The sequence below is a fragment of the Henckelia pumila genome, chromosome 2 (genome assembly GCF_033568475.1).
Source record: "Henckelia pumila isolate YLH828 chromosome 2, ASM3356847v2, whole genome shotgun sequence".
NCBI lineage: Eukaryota > Viridiplantae > Streptophyta > Magnoliopsida > Lamiales > Gesneriaceae > Henckelia > Henckelia pumila.
In genome coordinates, this window is record NC_133121.1 from 7,254,807 (window position 1) to 7,265,030 (window position 10,224).

General features: G+C 35.5%; 2 protein-coding genes across 2 annotated transcripts; both read right to left on the reverse strand.

Annotated features, from left to right (window-relative positions):
• Positions 1 to 525: 525 nt before the first annotated feature.
• On the reverse strand, positions 526 to 3,031 carry LOC140884222 (WD40 repeat-containing protein HOS15-like). The gene is made up of 3 exons (XM_073290905.1): positions 2,816 to 3,031; positions 1,118 to 1,263; positions 526 to 1,028 (listed from the first exon to the last, which is right to left on the reverse strand). Exons 1-3 carry the CDS (start codon positions 2,874 to 2,876, stop codon positions 819 to 821), a joined length of 417 nt encoding a protein of 138 aa, XP_073147006.1. The 5' UTR covers positions 2,877 to 3,031; the 3' UTR covers positions 526 to 818.
• A 1,917-nt stretch (positions 3,032 to 4,948) lies between these two features.
• Positions 4,949 to 6,374, reverse strand: LOC140881076 (transcription factor MYB44-like). The gene has a single exon (XM_073286084.1). The coding sequence runs from the start codon at positions 6,329 to 6,331 to the stop codon at positions 5,267 to 5,269; it is 1,065 nt and encodes a 354-aa protein (XP_073142185.1). The 5' UTR covers positions 6,332 to 6,374; the 3' UTR covers positions 4,949 to 5,266.
• Between the last annotated feature and the right edge of the window lie 3,850 nt (positions 6,375 to 10,224).

Consider the following 10,224-nt stretch of genomic DNA (forward strand, 5'->3'; position numbering starts at 1 on the left):
GGAAAAGGTCAATTTCTTTGGTGTTTTTGTTTATTTTAAACGTGGAAAACCAATTTCGAATCAGTCAAACAAATCGATTTCTTTCTTAATTTGTTTTTTTTTTCTCTATTTCACCACATTACGGCGATATCCCTTTGCTGGCACATTAGACTTCGTTCGGGGTTGAAATTCGTTATGGATTTGCAGATTTCAAGATATTTAACATAAATTTATGACCGAAATTATTCCTGAGATTCTCTCACAACAGTTTCTGTATCATAGATTAATTTTATGTGACGAGATCGAAAAATAAAAAGTACTCAAATATGGTCTTGACCGTCTCACAAGAAACTTACTCAATAAAAGATTCCCGGTTGGCCAACTAAGTACGATGTGTAGTTGGTTTATGAAGTACTTAAACCATAGACTGATAGAAGTATTTCATAAACAATAAACCAATACAGAATACACATCTGACTCTCTGTGTATACAAATATATACATATACATGAACATATGCATATAGATATGTTTGTGTGGGGTATTTAAGTGTATGCATGATGACTGATGATGCCCAAAATCACTTCTAACCAAACATTTGTACAACAGCGTTCTTTGCTCGAGCAACAAACAAAAAATTGTAACTAGATCGAAAAAGGCGGCTTCAAATTTGAATCTCTAAACCAAGAAACAAGAACAAACGAATAAAGTCACCCAAGTTAGATTTAACCCAAAACAATACATTTTTCCTCGTGTCAGATTTCTAGGTTCAAACACAGTCATTCATTTTTAACCTCAGCAACTGTATCTTTACATGCACTTCTCTATCCCTTTATATCCCTAGCGTTTTTTAGTATTATCTTTACCTTTCTTATCAGTAACTCTGCCAGTTGCTCCAACTGTTGCTCGATCCAACTTCCTTTCTCTGGCCTCTTGTTTACTGTCCCTTTTGTTCTTAACAATTTTATATAGCTCCTCGGCATCCTTTGTGATGAGATCTAATGGTTGTAAAAATGCGAAGTTATGTTCAACGTCGTCGTCATTCTCAGCCTGATAAGCAAGCAATGACATTAATCCACATAAAACACGTCCTTCTATGGACCATAAAATAATTCGAGATGAGTTATGTGACTGCTAACATTAGTAACATTTGCTTCCATTTCCACGAATTGAAGTCCTTTTTGCACAACTTTAACTAAAGATCCAGGTGGAACCAAATTGCCATCAATCGAGGATTTGTCGAGACCAGACTCAAATCCAAAAGTAAAAGCAGCATGTGTAAATCCTATGAAAAAAAAATCATGCGAAGAAATCAGCAAAGATGGCATCGAAAGGCAGACATGGGAAAACCACCCTTTGACGCAAATGCATTTGGTCTCATCCCTTACCATAAAAACTCAAATGCTGTCCAACACGCTTTAATTGCTAGACGTTTAAGGCAAGAAATAATAGGAAGCATCAAATCATTTAACGAATACAGACATAAAAATTTTGAAAAAACTGTAGATAATAAACAAAAAAGGAAAGGAGCACACATTATCGCCGGGCAGAGTGGATCAACAATTTCTAGGAAAAGGAGCAAGTCAATAGAGTTCTTCTGAGGGTGAAAGTTAAAGTTTTAGAACCATTACACACAGATTTTTAATCTTTTTCCACTTGGGGAGGAGCAACTGCCACCATCACCCCAGCTGGATCCGCTCCCTGTGACCAGAATAATTTGTGTTAACAAAATGAACTCTCTGAGGTAATCTCACATAAGGGGAGCGTTACAAAGCAACATCCTTCTATGTCTCGCATCCGACGAGAACGACGTCGTACAGCCAACAGCATCATTAAATTGGATGCCTGGATATTGAATTCAGGCTCTTAAAATATTATACAGTTTTTGTCTTCGTACCACCTTCTTGTTAAAGTGTGAGATGAAGTGAGCAAAAAACTCATTTTTCATTATCGAATAATACCGGAGTAAAAAGTCTGAAATGGTTAATATACAACTCAAGTAGCAAACTAACCTAACTACGTAACGGTAACGTGTAAAAGGTGAAAAAATGTAATAAACAAAACACGCTTCTATAACTAACATAACCAACACTTCTAAGCATCAAGAATCATACCTCAAAGAACACCTAAAAATTACAGAAGCTTGATGATATGATAATTTCTAAAAATTTCCTCGATCTAACACTCGAAAGTCTAAAGATAACTATAAAAAACCTGTGAATGCACAAATTTACACAACTAACTTATAAGACCAGAGCGAGGAGACAACCACATCGGAATAAATCCATTCGAAACATAAACAAATATGTTCAAATCTATTTAAACTTGAGCCACAATAGAAATCTGCCATCCGGAAATTTATTACATATACATATGTGTGTTTTTGTAGTTCTCCGTGACCAATTATACTTTATAGGTTATAGGCTATAGGTCAAAATGGAGATAAAAAAAGGGTACAAAATTTAAGAATATTTTCTCAGCGAGTGGCTCCCTCTTCTGGTTCCCTCTTCCAAGACGAGCAGAAAATACTCCCGATTGACTTCAAAGAGCAACGATTCATTTCGAAAACAAGAAAAAAAAACTACAGCTAAGTCGCAAAATCTTTCACAAGCAGAACTAAATCAGTTTAAACAAAAGCATATATTCAAAGAAAACAAGAAACGGCGGGGGAGGAAGGGGTGTTGAAACTAAAACATAAACCATAGATTTTGAAAATAGTTCACGTCCCAAGAAGACATAAATTTCAAACCAAACAACCATTAATCGCCTACAAGATAGGGTAAAAACTTATAGATGCATATATACTGAGAAAGAACTGAATCCGGAAGACAACACACCTGATTCTTGAAGATAACGGTAAACCAGATAATTCAGCTCAACGGACGTGATTGACTCCATTGCTTAAGAGAAAAAAGCTTGAAATCAACGGCTCCAGGACACTTAAATTTGAGAATCCGAACAAACCCGCGACCGATTTTGCGAGTCTCCGCAGAATTGGGGATGACATTTATAGGTGTTCACGCGGAAGAATACGAAACGTACCGCGCGTGACTTTGCAGTTCCTATACGGCTATACGTTCTCTTTCTAGGCGTTCTTCTTGCCGGGCCATGTTCGGCTTTAAAACACAATGTAGAATTGGGCCTCGTCAATTTTCGAGTTTTACACGTGAAAGTGTTAGGCTGTTAGCCCATAAAAATTAATTTCTCAGCCTAATTAATGCCCCGTCAAAAATGGAAGCTTTAAGCTAAAACAAATTGGGCCCAAGCCCAAGGCATAAAATTGGGTCTGAGGTGGATAACTGTTTCGATAAACCAACCCATATGTATCTATCAAACAGCGCACACAAAATCTTTTGAAATCATCAAACAATTTGATTTTTCCCAAGCATGAAAAAATATTACTTTTTACTATATATATGGATCAGATCGATAAGTCTTACGAATAAATATATTTGTGAAACAATCACACAAGAGACCTACCCATGATATACTTTAGTCCCTAGTTTAAACTAGTCTATTTTTCACCCGAAACAACTAAACCTACTGAATATTGCTTTGCTCCGATGGTATCCTACGTGCTCATTTGGTAATATGTGCTTGTATAATCTATTTTTAACGAAAACACAAAAAATGTTAAAATAAAAATTTTTAAAAAATGACGTTTTCGTAAATAAATAGTCACGAGGTTTTGTTTCTCAGCGTATCCACTCCCATGCTCGAGTTAGAAGGGTACACAGCGAGAGCAAAGATATAATATGGTAAATTAAAGCGAACTGATAACTCGTCAACATTACCCCCTACTTGTCAAGCTTACTTTTTTTTCTGATGAAGACAATGGGCCTGTGGTTTGTAATTGAGGTGACACGGGGGGATCGAAGTCCATTAGCCTACTTGCTTCAAAGTCATTAGCGAGCTTTCATTTAGAGAAGGCCTTCTTATGGTTTATGGGTTCTAAAGTAAAGCCCATATGTTGCCTTGGACCTTCAATTCAGATCAACTTTATATTTGTGTGTTTTGTACAAATCAAAATATCCCCTGATTTTTTTTTAACATAATTTCCTTTATTAAATTATACATGGTTTTTTCCATATGTTTGAGCCAAATTTGTGGGACTCTAGTCTCTGTATATCACAAGAAAATGTGGAAAGATATAAATCTGGATTTGAAAGAATTCAATTCGTAAATATTGTGTTATCACAATCTCAAACCTGAAGATTCCCAGTTTATATTCCTTGCATTTTTAATTTTTTTTTTAAAAAAAAATAACAAAAAACAATGTCCCCACTAAGCAGGGATATTTTTTTTAGTTTATTTTAGTTTAGTTTGCTGCCACCTTTCATTTAAACAGCGCAGTCTACAGTGTAGGGTGGAAGCATTATCAAGAAATGTACTCCAAATTCAGTAAAAATATGCTCTATTTTGATTGGACCCTTTAATTCAACCAACTACCACTTGCTCATTTTAGGGTAATTCAAAATCCTCCTCTACATCACTTCTCTTTTCAAAGCTGTTTTCATTTATTCATTGCCTTTATTGTATTCAGCCAACCTTTTTAGAAATGCATATTTGAATACGATTCCATAAATTTATATATATAATAATCAACAAATTCTTCAAGGAAGAAAACGAAAACGAATTTTGTATTTACTTCGTTTGGATGAAATTTGAATCAATTAGTTCAATGCATTTTAAATGATTAAATTCATAAAAGTAAAGCCAAGAAAAGCGTGCCCACTTTGCAGTGTATTCATTCGAACAGAGCCAAGGGATAAGAATAATCACAAAAGCATATTCAAATATTTCAGCCAATGGGAATAGGAGGCGAGTCTTGTCCCACAATTCAGTCCACTTCTTTTTTGTTTTTGTTTTTTTTTTTGGTCTTGCTTTCAGTTCCCCTTCAAATCATTAAACTTCCCCGGGGTTCTTAGCCCTTTTTTAACCAAAACAAAATTCAAGAATGAACCCATAAATTGAAACAAAATTTAATATTATTTATGTATTTATATTAAGAAAAAGAAAACTAGAGATGAGAGAGCACAAAATTCACATGGATTTGATTGGAATTTAATTTAATTTAATCTCTCTTCTTTTTTTTCCCCATTGGATTTTGCATTTTTCTATTGCAACGTTTCCCCCCTCAGTCGTCTCCTCGAAACCACCTTCTTTTTTACCTAATCTGTACACAACGAACTAGAAACAAAGATCGTTTCTTTCTTTCTCCCCAGGCACCTAACATTAGGCCATTTCTGGATTTCATTTCTGGCAAAGGATAAGTTAACAACAAGAACTCAATCGATTCTGCTGATTCCAACGCGATTGATGGTGGGATTCCTCAGTCTCTCGTTGGCATTGGCTTGTTGCATGCACATCCCCATCTGCTGAACCTGCTGCTGAATCTGCTGTTGAATGTAATGCTGATGCTGCTGATGCTGATGTTGATGGTGGAAAATTTGGTTTTGATGCTGCTCCAATCCCATCATATAGTTCCTCACCTCTGTTTTTATCATCTCCTGCATCACGGCCATCAGTTCCGCGCTGAATGGCGTGAACACCTTGTCCTGCTGCGGCATCTGAACCGCCAACGGAGGAGTGGCCGCCGCAGCGACGGATAAGGGCTTAGGCGACGCTGCCAAAGAAAGCAGAGGCGTCGGCGTCGGAGGCGGCGGTGGAGTTTGGTTCCTTTTCGGCTCAGTCAAGTCGATCTTGTCACTGGTTGACTCAGATGAATCCGACCCCGGAAGAGAGAGGCTAAGACTCGTCGGAGGATCGCCGCCGGCGGATCCCACTTCAAGTTTCCTCGGCGAGACGGCGCCGGGTCTCGCCACGGGTTTAAACAAATTGGACCCGGACACCACCGGCAAACTGGAGTCGCTGACATCAGAGCAGGACGGGCTGCCGGGGCTGAAGTAAACGGGTAGGCCCGACCCGTCGCTGACGGATCTCTTCAACGGCGGCTGCTCATGGTGAATCTCGAAATCCGAGAAACTGCTATCACCACCGCCCTCATCGCACTTGCGCTTGAGGGTGGAGTTCCAGTGATTCTTGATGGCGTTATCGGTCCGACCCGAGAGCAGACGGGCTATGGTGGCCCATTTGTTCCCGAACTTGGCATGAGCCCGAATGATGATCCGATCCTCCTCCGGGCTGAAAGCCCGATGCTCCACCTGAGGAGAGAGCTGATTACACCACCTGAGGCGGCAGCTCTTCCCCGAACGGCCGACGATGGATTTGCTGATAAGGGACCAGTTCCGGGGGCCGTGCTTCTGCACCAGATGCTGTAGAAGGTCGTCTTCTTCGGGGCTCCACGGACCCTTGATGCGATCCGTATCCGTTTTATGGATATTCGCTGCCATTTTCCCCGAGAAATGGAGAAGGAGAACTAATTCTGAATTTGGATTGGAACGACCAGGAGTGGAGATAATTTATATGAGAGAAGAGGATAACGGGTGACCGGAGTAGCCGGTGGATTTCGAGGGGCGTTATGGGCTGTGCATGGGGGGAAACAAATGGATGAAGCGGTTGAAATATATCCAGTGGGATACAGCTGGATAACGGACACGCGTCACATCCCAGCTCTTCACTATTATTTCTACATATATATATTTTTTTCTTTCTATAACTAATACTATAAAAAAAATAAAATTAAAATCATTTTAATTTTTTTCTATTTTATGAATCCCCAAAACATATATTTTTGAAGACAGATTGCTTTTTTTTATTTTATTTTTGAAAATGAAGACAGATTGTTATGTAGATATTTATTTAATTGTTTGTTTTTAAAGATATGACATTTTTACAACTGGCTTGGTAGCTCTAATTAACCTTTTGTGGTAACTCCTACTTTGCTTTTAGTGGCGTAACCTTCACACTCCCAACCTTTTGCCTCATTCTACCTAAACTTGCTTTATCTTTCCAATAAATTTAAAATAAATAAGTAAAAAAAAAATTGAATTTTAAAATGTAAGTTTAATGTTGAATCTTCGGTCAGCCCTTATTCCTCGAGAAATATAGTTTGCACAGGAACATAGAATTATTCAAACTATTGAATTATGGAAAATAATCATCCATTTGTCATTTTCAACCAAATTGTTAAGTCTAAGTCGTTGCAACTTCAACAATAAATATACTGTTTGATATTAGTTCAAAAGTCAAAATATAGTTAAAGAAGAATCCAAAAATAGTTATGCTTTGATACCAAGGGATAATGGCTGTTTTACTATTATTTTTTATCCTATAATTCGCGTAGGTTCATTTTAATATAATTTTTTTGTTCAAAGAATTACTTTTTTTTTACATGGAATTTATATATGATCAGTTTTTCGTAATATATAAAATATATTAGGATCATGAAACTCGAATAGTATATATGGTATGGTGCTTTGATGGCATTCTTGGTTATTGCTACTTATCTCTTTGGTGTCCAATAATACCAAACTAAAATTCAAAAACAAGAGTTTGGTCTCCATTGTCCTTGTTTTGGCAGTTGTAGACTGCCGCGTTTGAATAGCCTTTTTTGTTAAATAACTAAACGACATTTCACTTACTTTCGATTTTTTTTTTTTCTAGAAATTTTCCAAAATTTATTATTCTTCAATTAAATCTCAAAAAAAAATTACGACCAATAAAATTACATTTCATTCAAGCTTTGGTCAAGTAATTTATCGGCCATGTATTTGGATCTTAGACAACCAAAATCCAAAATCTTAAACCGAGAAATACAACTGGATTTAATAATTGATAAATGGCACACAAAATCAAAAGATAAGATCTTTTATTCGCAACTGTTACGATATATATATAAATTTAAAAACTACCAATTATCTTAAAACAGACAGAAGATAATAAAATAGCCCATCAGCTTTGACCATTGCACACATTGAGAGAGAGAAGGGGGACGAAAAAAAAAAGGAAAAAAAAAAAAAAAAAAAAAAGGGGGCCAGCCTGGAGAGCATTTCCTTTTTCCTTTCGAAAGCAACATTTTTATAATTTTCTTTAAACTAAAAAATTAATAATAATAATAAAAGGAGTTGGAATATTTTCTATTATTTCCTGGAAACAATAATATAATAGAAAATAAACGGCCGCACGGAAGCGCTGACGTGGCGCAAAACGACAAGATTTGTCGCCGAATCGGAAGGCGAATCATTTCTGCAATCCTGTCAGTCCAGCCTGTAATTTCTCGTTTAAATTAAGATTTTATAAACGGTCATTATTTTCCCCCTCTCCGGTCCACCGGTTCTAGCCGGTCGCCCTAACGTCCTCTAACGTTAAAGCTTACCTGTACGGATTCAGGTAATCAAGTCCCACGCTCACGCGCACGCCTCCCCATGCATTTCTGGGCTGGATATCTATTTTATTAATAATAAAATATTAATATTTTATTACCAATTGTTTAGATTTAGATTAACGTTAATTAAACCGATGGGTTTAGGGTTGTACGTACTGTCTGCTTTCATAGCTAGGATAGGATACCTCACACACAATGCGTGAATAATAAAAATTGTCAGTAAAATAAATAAATATTTTATTGTTTAAAGATGTAATAAATGAAATTAATTGATTTTTTTTTTCAGATTAAAATATCATTCAAAGATCGTATCTATTTCTGTTGCTCGTACGTAGTACCCTACGACCCAATCTTTACTCGTGGTTAAGGGAAAGTCACCAAATAAAACAAATTAATAGACGGGGGGGCATTATTATCAAGATTCTCTGGTTTTTCAGATTTTTATTTTTTGTTTTTGTCTGATTTAAGTTACTTGTTATATACTAAATAATAATAATTGCTGCCTACTTGTTAGCTGTATATGTCCTGCAAAAAGTACTGTGGGATTCAATAATTAATGAGGATTTGCATAATCTGCGAAGTTAAGACTTGAATGCCCGTTAAAGTAATCTGTTTTCATGCCTCAAGTGTGGCATCGATCTTTTCTTCGAATTTTGTTATAATGGGATTCAGTCACATCAATTCTCATCGGTCTTGTAAAATCTTCTTTTTCAATATGTTAATTTTAATCGGGCTCATAAATTCACGTGATGATTGCAAATCTCTTAAAATTTAAAAAAAAAAAAAAAAGTTTATCTTTAATTCAACTCAAAATAAGTGATTCTTCGTGTCTATATGAGTACATAATGTGAAGATTATGTGTCATTCGTAAAAACAAACTTTATAGTATAGTTTTATGAGATTAATATTTTATTTGATTTGACACGTAAAAACTGTCACATTTCATTTGTAATTTTCATCGTAACTAGTTTTAGTAGGAAATGTAATATAAAATTAAGAGTTCTAATTTGTCGGACGAAAAATCAATGGAAGAGATATAAATTAGCATGAAATAACGATAAAATTCCAATATGGGGAGAGGCATCTGATATATTTACCTTCGGAAGTGAAAATGATGGGTCTTGGTCGTCCACTCCACTAAAGCGATGTGTGCTTTCATTTTCTACATCTCCCAAACATAAAACAAGGTTCAATTTTATTAGGACCGAGCTAGTGTGTATTTTTGTGTTACTATGCTTTTCTTGGCTTTTTATATCCAGTTGGAAATTTGAAATTGATAAGTCCTTTTTAAGTAATCCCACAATCAAATTATTGTGCGTAACCAGTTATAAAAAAAAAAGGGGGAGGGGGGGGGGGGGGGGGTCTTCTGCTCTTTTAAATGTAAAATAAAATATTTAAGTTTTTTAACCTAAAAATTCGATCGAATGTAAATAGTATTGTATTCGTAAAAACTCTTTCTCCGGTTAGTATATGATATTGATCTCCTTAATTCTCAGCCCGAAACAAAAAAAAAAATTATAATGAAAGTATTTTTTTTTACTATATATGAGTCGAGTGGATTACTTATTTCACACATATTAATCAAAAGTGAGACAATCTTACATAAGAATTAATTACCAATATATTTTTTATTTTGTGATGCATGTGTGATAATTAATAGCACGATTTAAGTCGCAGTGTTTCCCAATGAAAACTCTAAGCGAGATCTTATGTAAAACAGAAGATTATTACCTCATTTGTAGAAATTTGAATGGAAATTAAAGTACTCAAAGTATTTTTATGTTTTATGGATCCTATCAATTTCATTTCATGTATACTCAAAAATTTTAAACATTATATTATTTAATAATTTATAGCATATTGTTTAATAAAAATGTTAAAAATGCATCATCCTCTTTACTAATTTTATCCGGCTAATTATTGTTTTTGTGCAACGTTTTGGAATCTTGGATTAAACCG